The sequence below is a fragment of the Nicotiana tabacum genome, chromosome 15, assembly GCF_000715075.1.
Source record: "Nicotiana tabacum cultivar K326 chromosome 15, ASM71507v2, whole genome shotgun sequence".
Taxonomy (NCBI): domain Eukaryota; kingdom Viridiplantae; phylum Streptophyta; class Magnoliopsida; order Solanales; family Solanaceae; genus Nicotiana; species Nicotiana tabacum.
The window spans coordinates 120654033-120679172 of NC_134094.1; the positions used below are offsets into that span (position 1 = coordinate 120654033).

The 25140-nt window shown below is 37.2% G+C and overlaps 2 protein-coding genes across 3 annotated transcripts; both read right to left on the reverse strand.

The window, feature by feature from the left end:
- Positions 1-47: 47 nt before the first annotated feature.
- Positions 48-8824, reverse strand: LOC107820653 (fatty acid amide hydrolase). 2 transcript variants are annotated; one of them, XM_016646969.2, is made up of 21 exons: positions 8589-8824; positions 8383-8482; positions 8196-8305; positions 8057-8117; positions 7153-7349; positions 6950-7079; positions 6633-6710; positions 6405-6552; positions 6080-6192; positions 5919-5994; positions 5516-5587; positions 4821-4872; positions 4133-4213; positions 3965-4048; positions 3693-3796; positions 3513-3605; positions 2924-2992; positions 2780-2844; positions 1896-1957; positions 534-629; positions 48-435 (listed from the first exon to the last, which is right to left on the reverse strand). In XM_016646969.2, exons 2-21 carry the CDS (start codon positions 8459-8461, stop codon positions 373-375), a joined length of 1833 nt encoding a protein of 610 aa, XP_016502455.1. In that variant the 5' UTR covers positions 8462-8482; positions 8589-8824; the 3' UTR covers positions 48-372. The 2 variants fall into 2 exon arrangements, with proteins under 2 accessions (XP_016502455.1, XP_016502456.1); XM_016646970.2 differs by having other exon boundaries at positions 8583-8818.
- A 4218-nt stretch (positions 8825-13042) lies between these two features.
- On the reverse strand, positions 13043-23061 carry LOC107820652 (cytochrome c1-2, heme protein, mitochondrial-like). The gene is made up of 9 exons (XM_016646968.2): positions 22884-23061; positions 22697-22729; positions 22484-22584; positions 14706-14893; positions 14287-14566; positions 14146-14217; positions 13790-13906; positions 13644-13709; positions 13043-13386 (listed from the first exon to the last, which is right to left on the reverse strand). Exons 1-9 carry the CDS (start codon positions 22885-22887, stop codon positions 13270-13272), a joined length of 978 nt encoding a protein of 325 aa, XP_016502454.1. The 5' UTR covers positions 22888-23061; the 3' UTR covers positions 13043-13269.
- Between the last annotated feature and the right edge of the window lie 2079 nt (positions 23062-25140).

Sequence of the window (25140 nt, forward strand, 5' to 3'; positions counted from 1 at the left end):
ACATGCATTTTCATAATTTGGAGAAAATAACCAAATAAAATAGAATATAAGGAAAAATTAACCAAATATGCATTAAACTATGAATGAAGCAGTTTCAGTGTACAACTTCAAGGATGTAGAAAATTACAGAAAGGTTGCTGGTACTAAATACATGAATTGAAGGCATATATCACCAAAAATTCCACTAGCTATAATTATTGAAAAAGCAACCACATTTCTATATCTAGGAGTATGGTTCTTCAGCTCTTATTCGATTCGTTCTCTATGTAAATTCATTTGTGATGAAATCTTTTCTTACCCGGAGGTTAGGCTTAAGCTTATTCCTGTCAGTTCCGTCGCTCTCTTTCAGTTCTGTCTTGAAAAACATTATTCTCACTTCCCTTTCAAGATGTCATAGAACTCCATTGGCTTCTTCCGATACTCTGCAGAGATTTCCTGAAAGCACAAGTCAAAATGTCCAGTCAATAATCAATCTATAACTTTTTAGCAGTTGTTTGGTTGGGGTGGGTGGTGGTAGAGATGGAGGAGAATACCTCTATCACACTAGCTAAACGCAAGATTGTAGCTTCACACCACGGACGACCAATAAGCTGCAAGCCTATTGGAAGTCCTTGCTTATCATAACCAATCTAAGCATATGAAAAAACAAAAGAGAGAGAAAGGTAAATTAGTAAGCTACAGGTAAACTTTGGAACACATGATGTTGATTGACAATTGACATCCACATATTTTAGAATAATTATGATCCTACATTGGTAGCCATCAAGAGACATCTTAGTGTTAAAGGAAACAGACGTTATGCAAATACAGATGGAGAAGTTTTGAAAAGAGATAAAGAGTTCAGTCGTCTATTGCTGCATGTCAAAATTAGATGGAAAGAAGTTGAGCAGGTTCTTGACAGTAAACTAGCATGCAGAAAGCACCAATAGATCTATTTTGGTATTTTCACTATGACAGACAGCTCTGGTCTTCTTGTAGCTACGCACTTCATGTTCCTATGAAAACTCGATTTCATAAATCTTCTGCCACATATATAGAAAACTTTAAGGACATCCAAAAGAATAGTGTGATCTGGGAGGAGTTATAATACTTTTATCTTATTTCATAGTCAATCCATGAGCAAGTCTATGGCCAATTGTGTCCATTCCTCTATCTAAAGCAAATTAGCTGCTACTAAACGAAGAATGGTATACTGAAATTTCAAAGGCTAAAAGGAGATCAAGCTATCAATACGAAATTGAATCAGAACAAAGAAGAGACTCGACATGCTATAGGAGAGAAAATAGTTAATGATGTGCCTTTCAAGAGGATGTGGAAGTGGCACACTAGAAAGTGTCTGACTGAGAAGTTCTGTTCTTGTGGTAGTGATAGTTATATTTTGTCCACACTGAACTACAGAAAAACCTAGCAAAGCTATTTGTGTAATAAATTGATCTTGGAATACAGAGGCCACATATAAAAGGATGCTCTAAGTTTACCTATTTCCCGACAAAAAAAGTAGAACGAAGAACCCAAAAAAACTCTTTTTAATAGTCAATCAAAACCTTGTATCTTTTTCTGATTTGTAAAAACATCTCTTCACATCTCAGGTTTTTCGGACAAACATTATCTGGTCAGGTTAATGTGAATAAAGAGAAGAATAAAATTTCCACTTACACGACCTGTTTCAACATAATTAGTGAGGAATTTGCTGAGGGAAATCAAAATCGGCACTTATTCCTTCCTAGAATCCCATATTCAACGATTTCCTAGCGCAATATCTTATATATATATAGGTTGAAATGCTTAAAAACTTGTTTGCATATCATCAACATGCAGGTCCTTCCATTCCAAATCCTTTTCTGAGATTTTCTCTCTGTGGACTGCCTAACAGGAAAAAGATGAATGTCACTTACAGGGACAGAAATTGCTGGAAGCCCGAGAATGTTTGCTGTTATAGCAAATTGCATTAGGCTTGCTGAAAAGAATAGCAAACGAGTAAGTATTAAGAAGTCTAAAATAAAGTTACATCATCTGGAAGTGCTCATCGTAGCAAAAAGAAATGTAGTAGTATTCAGAATATTGCGTGAGATAGAACGCTTCACGACTTTCAATATCGAAGTACATACCTGTCTTCAGAGGCGGATCCAGGATTAAAACCCTATGGGTTCAGCCTTTAAGATTTTTAGCATTGAACTAATTATATTTTTAAAACTATGGGTTCAAATCTACTATTTGTTGTAATTTTAGTAAATTTTACACATAAATTTATGCTTTGCATCGAAAGTTATGAGTTCAGTTGAACCCGTCACCTATATGCTACATACGCTCCTGCCTGTCTTCAATGCCTGCATAAATCAAATTTTGGTTTATGATCCAACGAATAGCCCAAATTGACCCGCCCAACTTTGACCCAAGCAAACTTTGGAGGGGTTATGACCCACTCGTTTATTAGTTCAACCCATTTTTACCTGCCCAAATATAGCCCAACCCGCCTATTTGACAACCCTAGATGCAATCCGTAGAAACGTGAAAGATAGTCTCAACGTGGCGGTGTAGACCTAGCTCCATAGCTGGGCTAGTCACTGGCTAGAGGGCAGCCGAGAATGTTATGTAAAAAGGACCCGGGCTTAAAAAAATCTTTTTGCAGCTAAACCACAAAATTGGTATTTGTGTCCCCAAACTTTGGCAGTTACCTATACTGTAGCACATCAACAGCAAGGACCTAGAGGAGATAAAGGAGATGACAGAGTATCTCAGGAACTATTAACCTCAAAGTAATAAAATGATGTTAACCTACCTACAACTTGCAAATTTGTCTCTCCAACTTCAAGAGCACTTTTTGGAATTACTGGAGCTGTCATTCTGGAAGAATAAAATTTGAAGTTATGAAATCGAGTGTACTTAGATATAAGGGCCCATAAAGTGGCAAAACTTAGTTTACCCAGTGGTAGGTGTTACAATGACATCTACTTTCTTGAAAATCTCCATGTGGTAGTGCATTATCCTTCGCCTGCAATAAGAGACACCGGAAAGCTGAAATAAGTTGAACAAATTTTATCATATTTTTAAATGCAATTTTGTAGTGAGTCTTGAAATCCTTTAATATTTAGATAAAATCTAGTAGTACATCTGACACTTAACATGTTGCCTAACATAAGACAGAAAGAACCATTAGATGACACTTCAGAAATACAAAGTAACTATGGAGTAAACTAATAATGAAATTAAAGGCGTGAACATGGATTCTAATGTGCTCTTCTGAGAATATCTTGTTCTAATTGAAAACTTAAAATCAGGATATGAAGATGATAACTTTTTAAGCCACACAATGAGCTTAAAATGAGGTAAGCAAAACCTAAAATTGCTGATGTAGTTAAAGCTAGGAAAGTCTATCTAAATGTAGAATCATATGTATATGCCACTGATCCACAACACAAATGCAGTTTTCACATTCCTAATTCGATATTATAACAAACAAGTGAACAAATTGTTTCAACATGTATGAAGTAATTCAGTAACTTATTCTTTACCTAAGGCGCTGGACAGAAACATAATCTGATGCTGCAAATGATCTGAAGAGTGCTAGATTTGTGCGAGTATCATTAGTCAATCTTACTCCTTTCCTACATAAAATGAAAAAAAGTTATATTAGTCCAAACTACAAGATTGCAAGCAGTTGTACCAATAGCTTGAATGGAAAATAGATATACCCATCCTCGCAATCAGGATTCAATAAGCATAGCGATTCAGATCCAAAAGTAACAGTATGGGCTGTGCGCAGCTCGCGAAGCTCCGGTATGACAATCTCTGTTGTCTTGATTGCAAAGAGTTAAGCAGGAAAAATAGAATAACAAAGTTACATCCAGAAACTGAATCTGAAGTTTAAGCATAAAGTCTTCTAAAATAGATAACAAACTTGATGTAAAATGCATGATTCTGACAGAATTGATCAGTTACATAATAAAGGGTAACATGGACTTACTTTGCACCCATACAGATGAAATAGTTGGTTTAGGACATCTTCACACTTGTCAGATATATCGGTTGAGCTAACATCGTTAAACCACTGTAAAAGATGTCTCGTATCAGCCAAAGTTCAACCAAGAAGGTTAAAGTCACCAACAACCTTAAGAAACCAGAAGTGCAAGACCTTTGTATACATTCCCAGGGTAAGTGATCCCAAAATGTTTGAACTCTCATTGGAACATAAATCTGGTAAACAAGGGAGGGACTGAAAAAAAATCAATTAATAATAATGTGAGTATATAACAGCTTGCTTAATGCAGAATACAACTTTTTAATCCAATGAAAAGAACTCATTCTGCATTGAACCTATAACAAGAGTCTCCTGTACAAGTATAGGATCAAACTAATCCTATGATTAAGATTGGTCTTTTTTAGATATATCAAATCCACTTTGGGAACCTAAGACAGCGTGGTTACAATGGACAGGGAAATTGCCACCTTTTTCTTCAGCAAGTTAACCGAAATAGTCTTCTATATGATACAAGTAGGGTGAATACTGCAGCATGGATAGGAATAGGACATTCAGCAGAAGAAACATCCCCAAACTGAACCAAGAGCGAACAGTTCGCTGACTCGCTGAAGAAAAATACCCCAAACTTAAGTTTTTATGGTAATCAAAATGCTTGAGTATCATAAGCGATCAACACAACTGCAATTTTAGTGGAAAAACTCAATGTTGAAAAATGATTGCTGCCCTCTTTACAAATATTAGCTACAGTATTTACATGAACGGAGGGGGAAAAAGTCAAACTGGACCCTCAAGCAGAACAATATCTTGAAATTTTGCAAAAGTACACTTTGCGAGTGATTACAGGATTCAGTGGAATTCGATCAGCTGGAGAGGATCCTAAGATTGCTGCATACCTGAAAAGTTGGGAAAAAACAACAGCAATAATCAACACATATCAACTGTAAGAGTGGTCTTATGACCAGATCAAGAGCTTGACCAAATTTAACAAAACTTTATCCCCATATATACAACCTAATTGAAGACAATAGGACTCTGGTGGCATGCGTTAGGAAATTTACATTCTTTTGTCATGGTTAGGGTCTAGCATTGTTCCTTGGAAGCTGACTATCTTGGTGGCTTTATACTTTTTTCAGTAAACTTCTAATCTTTAACTCTAATAGCCTTTGAACTCTAAAGGCATAGGGAGAAAATACATCTGACTTTCAGCACCTATTACAAGTATTCAAGAAATAATGAGATTCAAGAGTCTCTAAGCATATTTTTAACTTAGAGTGATTTCGTGTATTAGTTTTCATGTAGATCGTTTTGATATCTACTAGTAGAATTAGTTTCAATGATTAATGTATTCATTCTATGGATTCTATTTATGTTCAAACATATAAGATGACACTTCAATCGAAATAAAACTACTATAGCATATGAAGAAGTGATAACACAACTGCGCCAATTACAAGATAGATTATTCTTTACAATATGCTCATGACCGGAATTGACTATTTGTTTGTAAAAAAAGATTGGGTGAAACCCATTACTAACACAAGTATGGCATCCTCAACTGTAGCTGTGATGGGTCCAGCAATTGTGACTGTTCCTGCTTCCCACAGTGACCTGATAAAAGAACAGAGATGAACCAAACTATAAACTGATAAGATCAGATAGTAAAGCTTGATCTCAGACAAAAGACCAAGAAAGGTATGATATTGAATGTTAACATAGAGACTTGATAAAACCGAAATTTATGGATTTCGGATAACTAAATATAGGAAAGAACAGTCCTTTAGGCTGTTAGAAAATTAAACTGTAGCAACTGAAGTTGGCAAGTTGTATAGGCAGATCATAGCTTTGACAGTAGAAAAGTTTTACCGGGAGAAACAATATATTCAGAAGGATAAAACCAATTTGGTATAGATGCACATTGATCTACACTTCATGAACTTACCCTGTCAGGTCAGTCCGTCCAAATGTTGTTTTCAAGCCGACAACCCCGCAAAGAGAAGCAGGAATTCGTATTGAACCTGGACTTCAGATGAATAAAGCCTGAAAATCTTATAATTATTTCAAAAGAAGATACAAATTCACTAGCCTGATATGTTATACAACCTCCACCATCTGTTCCCAATGCTGCTGAACACAATCCAGAAGCGACAATTGCAGCTGAACCTGAGGAAGAACCACCTGTGTATCTTTTTGGATTATGCGGATTTCCAGGTGTACTGCCATAGGAAAATGCTCATTAGTGATGTTAAAGGTAAAATATACACTCAACCTAAAATATACCCAAGTTCGTTCTTCAACATTCGCAAAACCAATGTTTAGCATATATCTTTATCAAGTTTGTTTTAACAAAAAAAGAATAAAAGAAGTCATGTCAAAAGGTTACCGCTTCTAACATTTGCTTATTTGTAGGTTCAAGGCAAAAGTTTACCCGTAATTCGGATTATTCCCTGTTGTGCCCATACCAAATTCATGCATATTTGTCTTTCCTACTAAAATTGCACCACTGCTTCGTAATCTTGACACAGAAACTGCATCTGTGTTTACCTGGCGAACCTCATGAAACCATGTAGAACCACCTGCTCATTTTTACAGGGAAAAATTTTCAGCTAAAAATGGCAGAGATATTCGCAGAGAAAATGAGAAGTTAAACACATACCCTTTGAAGGATGAGGATAGCAATCAATGTCATCCTTGACTGCAATTAAAATCCCATCCAAGATCGACAATGGTATTCCTCCATGACCACATCGGAATAAAACAAAAACAGATGAAAAGAAAAACACTTCAGTAATGAGATCTACAGACTTGGCACAGCAATTCAAGATATGCTTTATTCGCAGGAAATTAATATCAATTTTCATCTTTTATTTGACGGCATGTGCTAATATAATTGAACAAAATACAAGAAACTGTGAATTGCAATGTGTAGATTTTCAGAACAGCCAATTTATGCACATCAACAAATTAAAATACCTTCCTCAAATCTTTGAGCGGAAGATGCAGCTTGCCTTCTCACCTCCTTGGGGTCAAAGGAGATTAATAACGGTGCTGAGGGCTGCTTATCATTAAGTACCTCTATTGCTGAGATAAAGTGCTCTGCAACCTTTAGCACAATAGAGCTTTTTATTATTCTTGAAGATGACCAAAATAGGAACAATCAATGGAAAATCACTTGCCATAGATGGGGTAGTAAATTTAGATCTGTAAGCATATCCATAATCACGAATTTTCCAGTAGCGGAATGGGAACGGTTCTCCTGAACCAGAATTCCAACTGCTAGAAGGATCATAATGTGGAAGACACTTCAAGGCTAAATCAACCCGTTCTTCAGGTTTTCCATCTTCTTCTAAGCAAACAACACCAGGCTCTGGATCTAAATTCATATACATACTAAATAAGTCAGTAACATTAGAAAAGCACCTTAACAATTCCTGAATTCCAACTTCAACAAAATCATGGAATCCCACAGTATTATGCTTCTTTCCAGTTACATGTCAGAAAATCAGCTGAGTATTAGTTTATCACCAATAATGTCATGCTAAATGAGTAAAATCTAAACGGTAAAAAGCCTCAGATATAAAGGATAGCGCATGAACTTTTGCTGGCAAGAAATTTATACGATTCACCAACTAATAGAAACAAAGAAGAGAGATAACAAGCAGCACAATAAGATAGTTAAGCAGTGCCATCTCAATGAAATGACATATTTAAAGGAAAAGGTATCTTCCTACTCCAAGAGAAAACATTGATGTATATTAAACATACAACAACAATTAAGTGTCAATCGCAAGCAAGTTGAGATCAGCTATATAAATACTCCGTGTCCATGTCACTCCATTTTGAGCCCGTCTCAGTCTAATATTATTAGAAAGCACTAGCACAAGAAGTTATCTCCATTTTCTACCAATATATAAATCTCTAACAAGACCCGAAGCAAATGTACTAGCATGAGTAAAACTTAATCCTAACTAATTGGTATTACCTATATAGATGTTTTTCGTCCATTGTGCCCTAAAACTATAACATACAATATGAATAAACTGATTGAAAGATAAAAGCAGCAAGAGCTTAATAGTGAACCTTGAACAGGGAATTGTGGAATGAACATGGGCACCTCTGGGATCACAGTATTCTTGAGAATCTGACAATCAAAAACATCAATTTTAATATCTAAATCTCCCTTTTATACATAGAATCACAAGTGTGCATACAAACAAACCTCAGTCATTCCATTCTTCTGCTTCAGGTGACTGGTAATTAAAGAACCAATTAAGGGTGCCTCCATTACTTTAACAAACAACTTGAACCAAAAACCAGTCAAATGTGGAGCTGCAAAATGACACTTTGATCATAACCAAGAAACTCTATTTAAGGGACGAAAATGAAGAAAAAGATGAAAAGAAAACCTTCAAATTTTTCCGGCACATATTTCACTTCGGTGAGGTCTACTTCATTAACCGGCACCATCACTTGCTTTTTCCCCATCTTTCAGTTGAATTGTTTGAACTGAACAAAAACATAAGAAATTATCAAAAGAATAAAATTGATTGACACTTGCTATTTTTAGGATTGTATACTTCACTTATAGATAGATAAATCATCTTACACTTACTTCACAGGAAGTCGCAAACAGCGGCCTTTTCTGCCTAAGACCAATAGCAATGAAGAACCATTGGAAAGTCCACAATTATTTCCTAATTATTCATCCTGAAAGCGACAGTTACCTGTTGACTTTAAATGTTACAGACTAATCTAAGAATTCTCGTCCGATTCTATTTTCGTACTTTGTCTTTGGTCCCGAAAGTAGGAACTTAGAAATGGTTTCAACAACCAACTACTTTCAATTTCAGCAAACTACACTTGCTTGTCCGGTAAATACTTGGGACTCCTTTGGTACGGGAATAAATAATAATTAATTTCGAAATTAAATTTTAAAAAAAATTATACTATGTTTAGTTGGGAGAAAATTATGGTATAATTAATTTCGGAATTAAGTATTTCGAAATTATAATATTTTTTTATCTCCATAGAAAAGTGGAATAACTAATCCTGTATAATTAACTTATTTCCGACCAAAGGGCCCACTAAGGTCAATAGTATCCTATTTTGACTGTGTTAAAATTAAAGTTATGCTCATGAATCAAAAGGGGTCAAAAATTCAATAATAGCACCAGAAGTGTCCTAATTGTGCAAATCGCCCTTTCAATTTAGTTCATTTGGAACAATAATCTCACACATTATTACGTTTTGGGCTCCTTGGATATATCTGGATTTTGGTGTGATGTTGGGCCAAGATCCTTCACCCTTAGGTCGGAGTCATAAGCAAGCCCATTACTCAAGAACTAATCCCAAATTCCCAATTTAGAAATGTTCTTTCTGCTAGGGGTGCAATATTTCCAGAAGTAGGTCAATTCTAAATGTTTACATATGTATCATTTCCCTAAGTTTAGGTCACATCTCCAGTTGTTATGTATCCCAAAAACAAAGCAATGAGGTTCAAATACTAAGTACCAGGTAGACATGAGAAATAAATTAGAATAAAAGATTGTGAATGAATAGAAAGTATCGCTTTGACCCCAAAAAAAGTCGCAAGACGGTCACAAATGAACAACAAAAGAACTCTATAAATTAATGTTGAAAATCAACTGCTGTAATTCGAATTGTGACATCTTGTCCGTTAAACTGTTTAATCGAAGGCATCGATGAGCCTAATAATATGTACTTTTGGCCAAGTAATCTAGCTTTATCCTTGGTTGTATGTAAAAGGGCATGTTGCATGCTACTTGCAGTAAATAAAAAAGTTTTGAGTTATATGTATTATCATATTAAATATTTTTTACAAATCACGTTATATAAATATCTTATTTTTAATATTACAAACCTCACATTTTAAGGAAACTTACATGCATAGAAATATTCTTTAGATGATTTGATAGTGTAAAAATTTTTTATGCAGACAATATATATATATACAACGTAAACTGTAAATTAAGAAGAGGAGGCAATAAATAAGGATGAGAGAAGATTCGGGCCGGCAAACGGGGCAGTGCAGGTGCGGGGTGGTGCGGATTAAAAGCTATGCGGGGCGGTGCAAGTTTAAGAATATGCGGGATGGGGCGGGACGGGGCGGGATGGGTTTAAGCCATTCTATTAAAAACTGATGCGGGGCGGGGCGGTCGCGGGTTTATGAGGGTTTAGACAGATTTTTTTATTATTATTAATTTTTATCATACTTTCTTTTAAGTCATCTCAACCGTTAACTATATTTTGTATCTTTGGTTTATGTGGGGAAATTCTCATTATGTCATTTTAACCTTCTTCATATTTACTGTAAAATACATTAACACCAATTGGAGAACTGGTTGACGAAAACATTGAACAAGTTCTCCAATAAGATTAAAGATCAGTTCTCAATTCAATTTATTTGAAGCATTTAGCAAATATATCACATATATGCGTCAATATATTTATTTTTACACCATATTTAGTAGACAAATTAATAGAAAATATGATATGTGGGAATTTTTACTACTTATTTGTACTTTTTTGCTTTTGCTTGAGTCCGAAAGTATTGATTTACGTTCCCAAAACTAAAGAAATTGTGCAAATTGCAGGAATGTTGGAAGTTTGGTATACCATGATGAAATCCGACTCAAAAAGGAGTGTTCCGGTGCACAAGGCATTAAAGGGCGCAGAGGCAAAGAAGTGCGGTCCGCAGAAGGATTTCTGCGGGCGCAGAAAGAAATTGTGGACCGCAGAATTTTATATGCGGCCGCAAACCAAGCAACAGAACCCAACAGGATTTTGACCAATGTGAGGACCGCGCATGAATTGTGCTGCCGTAGAACAAGGTCTGCACTGACAAATAATTTCACGTTCAGAGTGTGCAGAAGATCAAGTCCTGACGCCTTGCTGAAGTGCGGACCACACAAGAATTGTGCGGCCGCAGAAGATATTTTGCAGCCGCAATCCAGAAATGTGCGGCTGCAGAATTCCATATCCTGCCAACTGAAGAAATATGCGGACCACACATGGAATTGTGCGGCCGCAGAACCTCTCGAGGGGCATTTTTTTCAGCGAATTCTAGCCCACTATAAATAGACGAGTTTCACAATTTTAGGTCAAGTTTCGGAGTAGAAAGCGGTTGTAACCGTTAACTTTTGCTATATTAGGAAGTTTTTGATTATTTTAGCGTTTAAACATTATACTTCATCAATTTAATCTTTGATTATGGGTTTTTTTGCATTTCTTCTTTATTTTCTTCAATACTCACTATGAGTAGCTAGATTTTTACTAGGGTTGTGACCCAAACCTAGTGTGTAAACCTTATGAGTATTTAATTTAATGCTTGTTTATGAGTGTGTGTTGATTATTTAGCCTAGTTCATGCTTCAATTTTAGAATTAATGGTTGCAAACATTGATTTATGCCTTTTTGACTTAGTCTCTACTTGAGAAAGAGGGACATAGTCTAGGATAACTTGGCTAACGAGGAATTGGGTTAATTGAGAGTTCGATTAGCCTAATTAAAGGGTTCAAACTAGAGATAGTAAGAACCCGACTTGAGCTCATATCAACTATTTTGTTTGATACCCATTTGGGCTTAAGAAAGCCAAATTGGGCAAAACCGCTCTCTGGCCGAGAGGCATTGAGTGGGTAACGTAGAGTTGAAAGCTATAATACGCCCAAATCAACAAAATAAGTATTAACATATTTAACCAATTAGGCGAACACCTAGGTCATGGTCACATCCCTAGGCTTTTAAACTATTTGAAAAAACACCAAAAACAATCATTCATTTCTAGTTTCTTTTACTTAGCTTACAATTGTTAGAGTAATAGTAGAAGTAGAAATCAAGACTTTTTGTGGAAATGCAAATTTAGTTAATCCACTCGCTTTCCTCAAGTACATACTCCTAACACCCCTTATAACTCCCTGTGGATTCGACCCCGACTTATAATTGAGTAATTTATATTGCATACGACTGTATCACATCTCTTATCGAGGTGTGTTGTGGATGTCATCAAAATACAAGTTTGATTTTCTTCTTTTCTTAGAATTTTTCTGTACCTAGTTATGGCTGTCGACTTTTTCCTTGCAAATTTCACCTTTTTAGTAACTATCTTGAATATCATAAAGAAAAAATATAAGCTTATCCAAACAGAAGAAATGAATTCATCAAAGAAAAACGACCAGTCAATAAAAATAGAAATAAAATCAAATAAATATTTATTATTGCATTAGAAACTTTGTACATAGAAAACAGATGAATTGAACTTCAAACAAATAATTTTATAAATTTTACAATTTAATATTATATATTTGAAAGAAAGCAAAAAAAAAATAAAATTGTTAAGCGGTGCAAGGCGGTGCGTGGTTTATGCGGTGTGGAGGTGCGAGTTGAAAACAGTAAATTATGTTATGCAGGGCAGGGCGGGGCGGATCAGGTTGAAACCTTCACGAGTTTAAGCAGGTTTGCCCCATAATCGCATCGCACCGCACCGTTTGTCATCCTCGGGGAAGATGAAGGTGAGAGTAAGAGTGAGGGTGATGATGATGAGACAGGAGACGTGTGTTGATGAGATGGAGTTCTTAAACTTCTCTGGCAGTCATAGAAAATGCTACTATTATTGATCAAATGAATCATTTCACTTAAAAGCTTTAGAACTATAAGAGATGACTCACTTATATTTATTTATTTCAGGTTGCAATAACTACCCCCACGTGAAGACCTCATCTTTCTTCTTTTCAATGGCAAGAACGTTAAATTGTTTTGTTATTTGAGTAACAATGAAACTCCAATGTAGAGCCTATTTTTGTTATTTGAGTAGCAATGAAGCTCCAATCTAGATTCTAGAGCCTTTACTTAATATACTACGTCTAATTATATGCTGAATTAGTTTAACCATTTCATCTAAATCCATTAAACTTTAGAGAAAAGATCCCATTTAGCTGCCGTGAGTAGGGAGATAAAACTTGAAGTAAAGCTTCCATCCAAAACAGGCAAAAATCCTATCTCCTGGTGGCTTCAGAACAAAAGGTGCCCATCGAAACTATTCACACTTCAATTCTAAATAATAAAGCTTTCATATAGACGATACTGTAAATAGTACAGCAGCTATTTATTCCCCCTCAAAAAGAATAGCTACTATGACAGATCTATTGTCTAGATTCTGTCGTATAACATTCACAATTCAAATCAATGGGCAGTAATTTATTATTCCTTCTGCCCCGTACACTTAAGAGTACACAGAAAGAAATGTTCTCTGTTCATATTTGCAAGAAGTGAATGAGATCAGTTGACAACATCGAGGACCAATTTGCGAGATTTCAGGACAGACCATCTCAGGCGACGGTAGTAAGCTGCTTGGAGAAGTGCAAGTGACAAAACAAATATCCATTTGAAACCCATCTGTAGGAATTACAATACCCAAGTGGTCAGAAAATTCCTTTTTACGGCACATTCAACTGTCAATGAGGATCCAATATCAGATCAATATGTAAAAGGCAGAGGTTCAGCATATCAGTTCAGCATGCACAAGGCTGAGGTTGAGTATACAGAGACTTTACTGAAAGAACTTCAATACAAAAATGACGCCCAAAACCTCATACACCATTAAGAGACTGACATAATGCAGGGGAAGGACCAAATGAAAGATTGCAACTTACCAGCTTTCTCTCTTCCATTTCTGGCTCAGCAGCCCATGACAAGAACGACACAACATCTTTTCCCATCTGCACAGTGAGAGAAATATTACTTCCATCTCTCAAAAGGGGGTCAATAAATAAAGTAGAAAGAGAACAAGACATATTACTTGTGCCTCAGTAGCAGGTGTACCATCTTCATACTCAACAGCACCATCATTAAGCATTTTAGGCATCGCTATAGCTCCACCAGGGAAGTAAGGGTTATAGTGAAGACCTTCCCTAATCTATAATCAGAGTTGAAAAGTATTATGGTTCACACACATCCACAAGAAAAATGTGATAACAATAAATGAGTACTGAAACAGTGGTCATTAGCAGGTAACATCCAATTAAACTGGAGCACATCCTTATCTCTTCAGAACTACATCTTCAGATTTGCAGAATTTTTGTTTTTGCTGCTTCCCTATTCTAAACAAACAAAATCTAGTCACAAACCAAAAGGAGTCTGAGAGACAGAAATTACCGAGACACCAGCAGGAGGGTCCCGATAGCCAGTTAGAAGAGCAAAAACATAGTTTTGACCATTATGTCGAGCCTGAAAGCAGAAAGAAAAGTCAAGCAATGCAGATACAATATAGCTGAAACTAAAAGACCAAGACAGTACCTTAGTGATAAGACTTAGATCAGGAGGATAGGCTCCACCATTAGCAAACCTTGCAGCTGCTTCATTTGCATAAGGCTGTGGAAAACGATCACTCAACTTCCCAGGGCGGGTGAACATCTCACCCTCGTCATTAGGGCCATCAACCACCTCAATTTCTGCTGCCATGGCCTTAGTTTCTTCTTCAGTGTATGCCACACCAACAAGATCACGGTATGAAATTAGTGACATTGAGTGGCACGACGCACACACTTGCTGGTAAACCTGGTGACCTCGACGTATCCTATCAAGCAAATAAATGCATTGAAATTAAATGGGTGTCTCCGTTTCACTTAAACACGGTTAAATTTAGTTGTGGATAAACAACAGATTGATATGGCCTCCAATAAACTTTGCCATGTGGCAGCATAGCATATACTTACGAAGCATGGTCATAAGAACTGAGGATGCCTTGATGAGGCCAAGGATAGCTGGGACACTCTAACCCATGTTCTGCTTCATCAGAATAAGCAACACTTGTGAAGCTAAGGAGCCCAGAGACTCCAGCACCAATGATTGCTAATGCTCTGAAAGACTTTAAGCCAGCAGATCCAAACCCATCTGAGGCATGCTTTGGAATAAACAACAGAAGGCATTTAGTCGGTTATAATAGTTAATGGATCATCCAATGCTAATCTAAAGGATTCAAAAGAACACTCCAACAGCTGCAACTATTGACAAAAGTAAAGAAACAAGCAGTATATTGTATAGATAATGCATGGTGTGTACATCCTTTACAGATAAGAAATTGTTCATCTCAAGATACCTCTGCTTTATATAACAACAACAACAACAACCCAGTGTAATCCCACAAGTGGGGTCTGGGGAGGGTAGTGTGTATGCAGCCTTACCCCTACCTGGTGAAGATAGAGAGGTTGTTTCCGATAGACCCTCGGCTCAGGGGAAGCATAGTCACATCGCTTGTTGAAAAGAAAATAATAGTGTATAAACCACTCCTGCCTTATATCTTAGTGATAAAAACTTCACTGGCTCAGAGTTAGCAAATGCATGGACATAATATTATACAACAACAACAACAACAATAACAACAACAAACCCAGTGAGCATGAACATAATACTATAAAAAGGGCAATCATAGGGCATATTACAAAATTTTAATGACTCTGAACCACTAGGATATGCAACTATTTTTCCTCTCTTTTAGAGGTTCAAGTTCAACTATGATGGTTCATCTAAGAAGCAATATTGCCCCTCAGGGGAAGGAAACCATCACAAAGGGTCAGAAAAACTAACTTTGCATAGGTTACATTCTCATACATGCACGAGTGAGTAGTTATATGAATGATACTCTTAATTTATATGTCAAGGAAATATGGGATCTCAAGAATCAAATTAAATTTCAAACACTGGGCAACAATAAGTCTTCCAAGAGATTCACAAAACTGATTGTGCAAATTTTGAAATGTCAGAGGGCAGGCTTTTGTTGATGAACCACTCTGCATTTTTATTCTTTGCTTGTGAAACAAAGGACGTACGGATTGTAAGACAAGTAGTACTAACATCTTCCAGGGGGTAAATACAGTACTGACTTGACGTTTATTCTTGTGACAGAACCACCAAAAAGAATACAAAGTTCAAGTTCTTTAGTTTCACTCGGGGACATGGAAACACAGTCAAGACGTCAAGTAGCTCTCTACCGTGTATCGAGATCCATTGCTTGCTCTAGGAATGCATTAAATATCCTGTAGCGTCTGTAGCATATGCCATTTGCTGATCTAGCCAAATATCAGGTTCATTGAGGAACCTGGAAGGATTATCTTGATGATTAATTCAACCTGGAATGGAAAGGCATGAAATGTGTTGTGCCTTCGTGAAGACTATGACACTAGAATGAAGCATATTTCACCTCTTATACATCCCTCACATTCCATGAAAGAATCTCATCTTCCATAAGTAACAATAACCCCCTTTTCCCCACCCCCTAGCCGAGGTCCCTTTCTCCCTATCACACACCCGGCCCCTTCTCTGGTACACCACTACATCCCCTAAATTATTTTGCTTAACACCTTGACCTAATTTCCTCCCTGCACCTTCATAAAAAGACTGTTGCTCAATCTCCCTCAACAGCTGTAGCACCCTATCTTCCTTCCCTTCAAAAGGAACACCTCAGAACTTCCCAAAATTTAATAGTTTATCTTCCATCCAGAAGGACATATCCCCTCCTCCAACCCGTGACGAAATTGGACAGGCGTCTTCTGTATGTACCATTTCCTTGCTCCTGCCGGAGGAATACATGACCATAGCATTGCTAGCAGTAGGAACTTTAGGTGCCGGGAGGATCTCATCATTTCCTTGAGAGGCACCAACATCTGAAATTAACGCCCCGCTGCTATAGGGAGCACCAGAAGCGTCATCGGGGTATTGGGATGGAACCCTTGGCGGCATATTAACTAGCATTGTTGGCCCGCCACTAACATCAACTGGGGCGAGTGCAGTAATCTTCCCTGAAGAAGAAGGAGCTTGGAGTGTAGCCTCAGCACAGCTAAGCACAGGAGAAGATGAGGGGGCGATGGAGCTGGGTCCATCAGAGGCGGGAGGTCGTGGATTAACACCACCAGCTTTAGCCTGTGCTGCCCCTGGAGCAGTGACCGAGGAGGGGCGTGGGTCACTAGTGCTTGGTGAAGAAATGTTACTGTGTGAAGCACCATTGGCAGAAGATGAAGGAGCGACTGCTCCTATATGCTTAGGAGCCTTAACAGACGCAACTTGATATAATCTGGGCCCCTTGGAATCAATTCTAATAGAATTGGGAAAAGTTGTTGGGCCCATGTGTGGAATCCCAGGCCTATACTTGCTGAAAACTTGCCCGACCCTATGGTGGTTAAAGGAGGACCGGCCCATTCTGCCTTTCCAGCCCGCATCACTAACCCAGGGGCATTCACGTCTTTTCCTCCCGATAAAATTTTGACTTCTTCTCCCAAATTCAAACCCCCCGTTTCTTCTCGATCTAACTTCTGATTCCGGCTTAGTCCACTGATCCGGCGAGTCCTCCCCTCCCTTCAGAGACTGATTTCCCTTCCCCTCCCTTCTATTTGACCTTACCTTTTCTTCCGCCACTACCACGAACATAAATATAGGGCGGAATTCAGGGTTCAACCAAACCCTGTAACTCAAGTAGCCATCTTCCACCACAGTTGAGACAGGGATTCTGCCCCCTTTCCTCACCACAATCCTCACTCGCGAAAGATCGTGCAGGCTGCAAGTGGCATTAATAAACCCACCACAGATTTTCCCAATCTTCTTGAATAGGTCAAGGCACCAAAGATGCATCGGGAGACCGACCATGTTGACCACCAATGTTTCGTCGGGGAAACGAGGGTCGAGACACCCATCGTGCTCCACCTATCTATCTAGCTTTAAGAAGTTCCCATCGAACCACATGTTTCCTCTGACAAGAATTTCTGAAGCTTGAGACTCGCCGACAAATCGAAAGAGATATTGTGTGTCCCCCAGTTGCGATATTTTCAGCTCGTCCTTGATGTTCCATGCCTCTGCCGCCCAGTTCCTAACAGCCTCTGGAGAACCAACCCATTTGGAGAAAGACCCAATCATACAAGATTCTAAGAAACCCTTGCGCCTGAGAGTGTGCTCCTCAAACACCGAGAAGTGCGGCTCCTGCCCTACGTCGAGCTTTCGATGGCATCTTCTTCCAAGTTCTAGGGCTGTCCAAGAAGCAGCTTTAATGAAAGACATGTTTTTCAGTTTTCTAGATTCTAGAGAGAAGTAGGAGCTTCTCTCTGTAGAATCTATCATATCTAAATGCGGCTGACCCAAAAGCCTCACAAAGAGGCTGACTGAAGATGAAGAAGTGAGATCTGGTCGAAAAAAGCCTCCCCTATCGCCGGAAAATAGTGAAAGTTGTCGGATTTTGGAAATTGTTGGATGGGTAGACTCGGAACAGCCTCGCGAAGAGGCTGTCTGAAGAAAAAAATTTGAGATCTGGTCGGGATAAGCCTCACGCGTGGCTGAGAAGTCGTCGGATTTTGGAAATTGTTGGATGGGTAGACTCGGAACAGCCTCGCGAAGAGGCTGTCTGAAGAAAAAAATTTGAGATCTGGTCGGGATAAGCCTCACGCGTGGCTGAGAAGTCGCCGGAGCTGGGCCGCGCGTGAGGGCGCGTGGGTGGTCGGACGCCGGAGATTTTAGCTGGGTTTTGGTCGCGACAGGCTTGTCTCTTGGAAGTTGGTGATACAATCCTAGGATTCATGATAAAGAAGTGCCTCGGGGAAAGTGCCTTAATATACTCTTCTTCTTTTTTTTAAATTTTTTCACTTTGTTCATCTCCTCTCCAATTTTTTAAAGATCTGGATCTTTTCTTAATATCTCTTTCTTTAACCTCACCCTGGCCACAGTTAAACATGTTTGCCCATTTTAACACTTTTGTGACAATGGGCAGATGTGTTTAACTGTGGCTAGGGTGAGGTTAAAAAAAGAGATATTAAGAAAAGATCCATATCTTTAAAAAATTGAAGAGAAGAGATGAAGAGAGTGAAAAAATTAAAAAAGTACCGAGTAGTATTTTACAAACAAAAAGTTATCCCCTTTATTATCTCCAATCACTTTCTACTTTTATTATACTCCCTATCACATATATATATATATATATATATATATATATATATATATATATATATATACCAAGGAAAAGTTGATTGATTGATATTGAATCTCACATCTGTATCTAATATCCTATGCAAACAAATCCCAACTTTTTTCCTTACTCACAGGCACATCATCTAGGATTTAGATGAGGCATATACTTTCATCACTGCTCCAACTAAAATTAAATGCAAGGTGAGTCTTGCCAACGAGGTCGAGAACATAGAAATGATGACGCCCAAAACATAGCATTATCAATAGTTGTCACAGTTGGCATTTCAGAGGCTGGTACAACAAGAATCACCAATATGTTCAACCCAAAAAAAAAAAAACAGCGAGAAATAAAATATGAATGAGGTATTGCCTATTGACGTATGGTAAAATCATAGCATGTTCATGCAGAAATACTCTAAACTCTAGACATAGTTATATTATTTGCATGTTATACTTACTTGTAGGTCCCATGTGTCATCCTTCTTTTAGCTATGATCCAGGATTCATTTATAGGATAGGGTTCAGTAGCAATAGTCTCTCAAAATTAACAAGCTTTTTGGCATGGCATTCATACTTTTATAGCAAAATTAACAAGCTTTTTGGCATGGCATTCATGCTCTAGTGGTAGCACCCTCCACTTCCAACCAAGAGGTTGTGAGTTCGAGTCACCCCAAGAGTAAGGTGGGGAGTTCTTGGAGGGAAGGAGTCGAGGGTCTATCAGAAACAGTCTCTCTACCCTAGGGTAGGGGTAAGGTCTGCGTACACACTACCCTCCCCATACTCTACTAATGAGATTATACTGGGTTGTTGTTGTTGTTGTTGTTGTTGTTGGCATGACATTCATACTTTTATAGCTTCAGCTTAATCAAATGTTATTTCAATAACTGTTTTTCTTGTTGATCAGTAATAGAACTTTTTCTCATTCACAAATTACATTATGTGGTTTTATCCCTTCACTCTTATCATGAAAACCCGACATTTCAATTTAAGGGTGTATGGTCTTGGTGGTTCAATGTGGAGATTGAATGTTGTTCTGAATTATGAAATTTGTTATACTAAAGTGAAACTTCATGTCCCAAAAAATACAACATTGTGTTAAAAATGCTTGTAGCACTTTTATAAAGCATACAACTCTCTTTATCCCTTGTGCTTAGGCCCCAAGAAGTCTTCGAATTATGGTGCACTTTACGCAGGTTACTCAGTTAAAGGAGAGACCAAGAACAAGTACAACTGAGGAAGTTAATCTAAGGCTCGTTTAACAATTAACACAAGCTAGTTTGCAACTGAAGTCGGCTTTCAACCATGTTTCCGTTACGGAAACTCTGAAAAGCACTATTTAGCTACAGGTCGAAAAAGAACTGACTATGACTAATTCCTCTATGCAAATTCAACTGAAATCTTTAATTGATCATCCTCTTACAATGGAAGTTCAACCTTACATATTGCAGAATTTGCAAATCAAAAACATCGGCAGAAGGAAAAGAAAATTAATCTAAAGCATATTGCCCCATGACAGGTGAACATATGAACCTATAAGTTCTCTCTTTCTACTTTGTCATATAGTTTTTGGTTCTCGAAAACGTGCAAGTATTAACATTTGATTCCCGACAAAGACATTTTACCAAGTCAGACACTGGTACAGTCGCCTAATTCAAAAGATCAACACGGTGACAGATACAAGTACCGAATCATTTTTACTGTTCCAATCAACCTGAAGCTATTTCTGTATCGAAAATGTGGAAGGTGCCTTGCTACCTTAAGACACATTTTGTTGTGAATATGGCCGAACAAAATGAGGCACTTGGGCCTGAGAATGGTTTTAGCTGGGGTCAAATGATTAAACAGCCCAAAACAAGGTTATTGGACTACCATTGGGACCCAGGTTGAAGTACATGTGTCAAAGAGTTACTGCGCTAGAGGAAATATAGTTGTTATAATTATCAGATTGTGCAAGGAAGAGGGCATGCGAATGGTGATTATGCTTAGGCAAAGTCTCTGCTCCTCACCTCTATCCTTCTAATGTCTGAAACGTCTCATCTCCTTCTGTTTATCCTTTTCTTGTTCCATTAATTCCCAGCACGAGTTGCTATAATTGGGGACATGCTTGCACTTGGTCCACCTAAATCCACGTTCAATGAGCTGATGTTACAAATTTGCTGTGATGCCCATTTTAATGTAGTTGTACTTGTTGGAACTAGGTTTTTCACTGCAGCTGGGAATATAAACTATGCCGAGGAGATAAAACTGGTATACACCAATGATGTTTACTGTATGACTTTTGAGATTATCAAATTTCTACATAATAGTGATGTCTTCTTTGTCAAAGGTTGTAGTCAACAGCAATTGGGAGTAACTTTGCCTCTTGTAAACTGTTGTTCTCCTAAAGAACTATGCTGTGGACTAATGAGAGGGAATAAGTCAACTGAAACATATCTATTAAGTGTGAAATTTTGCAAAATGAGTGTAATACATGTATCTATTCTTGGGAGTGGTCATATGTCATATGTACACGAGGTTGCTCTCCTTTTATCAGGATATATAGGTGCCATGATCCTATGTGGACAAAGAGTTCTTTTACTGCACCCCAAGATCATCCTTCTTCTTAAAGCCATCAGTGCTCTTGATGCCGGTTGGGCGAGAATTATCCATGAAGCTCAAGGCAAGTGTGACCCTCTCCATGCAAGGCTCCTCACTTGCTGCCTTATGGTTTGGAGAGAATTATCCATGATTTGTGGTGATGTTATGCCAAAGGTTGTCAATACAACAGTGACAACCGTCTCATGTCACATTGCCAAAGTTGTGATATATCGGCTCTTCTTATTCTATTATCCAAAACACCTTTATCTCGAGGCAATTGGCGGAGTGCGTGCTACTAACACTATTCTTAACCCGAACCTTGAGGACAAGGTTCTTATTGAGGACGGAGGTATTGTTGTGAATATGGCCGAACAAAATGAGGCACTTGGGCCTGAGAATGGTTTTAGCTGGGGTCAAATGATTAAACAGCCCAAAACAAGGCTATTGGACTACCATTGGGACCCAGGTTGAAGTACACGTGTCGAAGAGTTACTGCGCTAGAGGAAATATAGTTGTTATAATTATCAGATTGTGCAAGGAAGAGGGCATGTGAATGGTGATTATGCTTACGCAAAGTCTGTGCTCCTCATCTCTATCCTTCTAATGTCTAAAACATCTCATCTCCTTCTGTTTATCCTTTTCTTGTTCCATTAATTCCTAGTTAATTGTAGTTGTTCATTCTAATAATATTTCCTATTTGAGTGTAATTCCGTCCAGCCATTATAATATACAAGTCTCTGTTTGTGTTGAGAATTGGTTTGTTACACATTCTGAGAAATAGGGAATTCAGCACAGTCAATCAACTATATCTCATTTATAAACTACTTGAGGTCGGCTATATGAGTCTTCTACATCTATTCCACTCCATTCGCGACACTGATAAACAACTCCACTTCAAAGGAAAATTCCCTAATAGTAACTTTTATTGCAATTTAATTTGCACCATCCCCTGGGAAGAATAAATAAATACCTTAGTAGTGAAAGTCTTAAGCACATCACTGGCATTCGAAAGCTTGGTTTCGTCTCTGTGGCGAGCTGCTCTCGTAATAAAACGATTAATTCTTCCGAATCCTGAATTTCCAAACGACAAAAAAAAAACTTGACAGTTCAGGTGGAAATGATAACGCAAAAATTGACAACTATAAAATGTTTACAACATCTATGAATAGAGATGAATTGATACCTTCGAGCCCTATCCCGATCTTCTTTCCCAAACCTGTGTAAAAAAAATCATAAGATTTAGCTCATTTCTACTCAATCAATAAGCGTTAATCCCAGACTAATTGAGATCTATATTGTTCATTTCGCTCTCGGACGCATTTTTGTTGGACATCAGTAAAATACAAATCGAGATAGCATAAAGGACCTACTCATTATTCTACGAGACAGAGAGAGAGATAACGCTGCGCAGATGAATAGTGGAGAGGAAAATGGTGTGGCGTTGGAATGACTGCACTTTGTTTACTGAAAGATGATTTTTTTTTTTTTTTTTTTGGCCTTCGTCTTTGGGGGGGGGGGGGGGAGGCGCGGTGTGGCTCAGAGCATCTTGAGAATTAGAAAAATCAGGAATTCGGGTTTTCTACTCAGTGGAGGAGAGATTGATAGGAATGGTCCCACAACGGGATAGTGTTGGCGAAATATCGTCATAATTGGTATCGTTTAAGAAAAAATCCCTCGAATCTGCGCACACAGTTATTATTTTTCAGAAAATTTTCTACCGCATTAATAGAGTTTAGCATGATATATATATATATTCAATTATTTATTAAACTCTATTGAATTGGCGTAACTTTGTATTATCTACAATCGACTTATTTGTTAAATTGTTCATCAAAGTCTACGCGATTGACATAATTTTGTGTTGGTTCAATTGTTCATCAACTCTACGAAATTAACGTCACTTTGTGTTATCTACATTTCATCTATTTATTAAACTATTCATAACTCTACCCAATTTACAGTACTTGTTCGATTGTTCATCAAAATCTACTAGATTGACATGACTTTATGTTATCTGCAAGCGATCAATTTGTCAAAATTATTCATCAAAATCTACCAAATAGGCATAATTTATTTGTGTTGTTCATAAAGTATTTTTTTCAATTGTAATTTGGTACAAAAAGTATGACAAGATGGTAAAACTTTTAGATATAAATATTATATTACAATATAGTATTTGGTATAAAATCTTACTATGTTGGTAGATCTTAGGGCAAGCGAACACAAGGAGAAAGGATGTGGGACCATTTATTAAAGGGAAAAGGCCCAAAAATGATCTTGTGGTATTCGAAATAGATCAATTATAACCCCGTTTAAATTTGAGTCCAAAAATGACCCTGCCGTTATAAAATGGGTCTAATAATGCCCTTGTGTTATTCAAAATGGATCAATTATAATCCTCGTTTAAATTTGAGCTCACTAATGACCCTGCCGTTAAAAAATAGGTATAATACTGCTATTTTCCCCAGTTAGTAATGATTAGGGGTGTAAATGAATATTTAAAAACTGACTAAACCGACATAATCGTACCGTGCCAAACCGATTTTTAGGTTTTTTTTTAAATAAAACCGTATATTTTTATATAAATCTATAGTCGTACCGATAATTAGGGTAGATTTTTTATTTTATAAAAATAAACCGAAAAAATATTGAACCGTACCGAATAAATTTACATGTGAAACATATATTTATATATTAAGTTTAAAAATAATAATGTATTAAAATTTGTACATTATTTATATTAATACATTATTATTTACAAACATAAATATTAGACTCATTCTTTAACGGCATGGTCATTAGTGGGCTCAAATTTTAAACTTATTCGACCCATTCTTTAAAAATATTAGACCCATTATCATTTTTAAACTTAATATATAAATAGCGAACCGTACCGAATAAATTTACATGTGAAACATGTATTTATACTGGGTCTAATAATAGGTTTGATATATTTACATGTGAAGCATATATCCACATGTAAATTAATTTGATACGGTTCGAATATATTTACATGTGAAACATATATTCACATGTAAATTTATTCGGTACGGTTCAATATTTTTTCGATTTATTTTTATAAAATAAAAAGCTACCCTAATTATCGGTACAGTTATAGATTTATATAAAAACATACGGTTTTATTTTTAAAAACCTAAAAATCGGTTCGGCACGGTACGATTATGTCGGTTTAGTCGATTTTTAAATATCCATTTACACCCCTAATCATTATTAACTGAGTGAAATAGCAGTATTAGACCCATTCTTTAACGGCAGGATCATTAGTGGGCTCAAATTTAAACGAGGATTATAATTGATCCATTTCGAATAACACAAGGGCATTATTAGACCCATTCTATAACAGTAGGGTTATTTTTTGACTCAAATTTAAATGGGGGTTATAATTGATCCATTTCTAATACCACAAGATCATTTTTGGGCCTTTTTCCTTTATTAAATACGATCAATGCAGAGGACATTCCGCTAAGACCCACCCATGCAGTGCCACGCGACACAAAATTTTGTAAGGGAAGGGGAAAGATATTTTGCCTTACAAAGTTAGAACTTGTATAAATTTTCTTATAATATTTATATAGCACGAAGAAAGAAAGAACTTTTAAAATTTAT

What these genes read in the sequence shown, in the direction of transcription:
- LOC107820653 (XM_016646969.2), bottom strand. Translation starts at nt 8,461, where the DNA reads ATGGGGAAAAAGCAAGTGATGGTGCCGGTTAATGAAGTAGACCTCACC. An exon ending in CGCTCAAAGATTTGAGGAAG is followed by an intron (nt 6,711 to 6,949) that starts GTATTTTAATTT and finishes GTGGTCATGGAG; the next exon opens with GAATACCATTGTCGATCTTG. An exon ending in GTTTAGCTAGTGTGATAGAG is followed by an intron (nt 436 to 533) that starts GTATTCTCCTCC and finishes TTGTGCTTTCAG; the next exon opens with GAAATCTCTGCAGAGTATCG.
- LOC107820652 (XM_016646968.2), bottom strand. An exon ending in AGTTCTTATGACCATGCTTC is followed by an intron (nt 14,567 to 14,705) that starts GTAAGTATATGC and finishes TTTGCTTGATAG; the next exon opens with GATACGTCGAGGTCACCAGG. An exon ending in ACCCTCCTGCTGGTGTCTCG is followed by an intron (nt 13,907 to 14,145) that starts GTAATTTCTGTC and finishes CTCTGATTATAG; the next exon opens with ATTAGGGAAGGTCTTCACTA.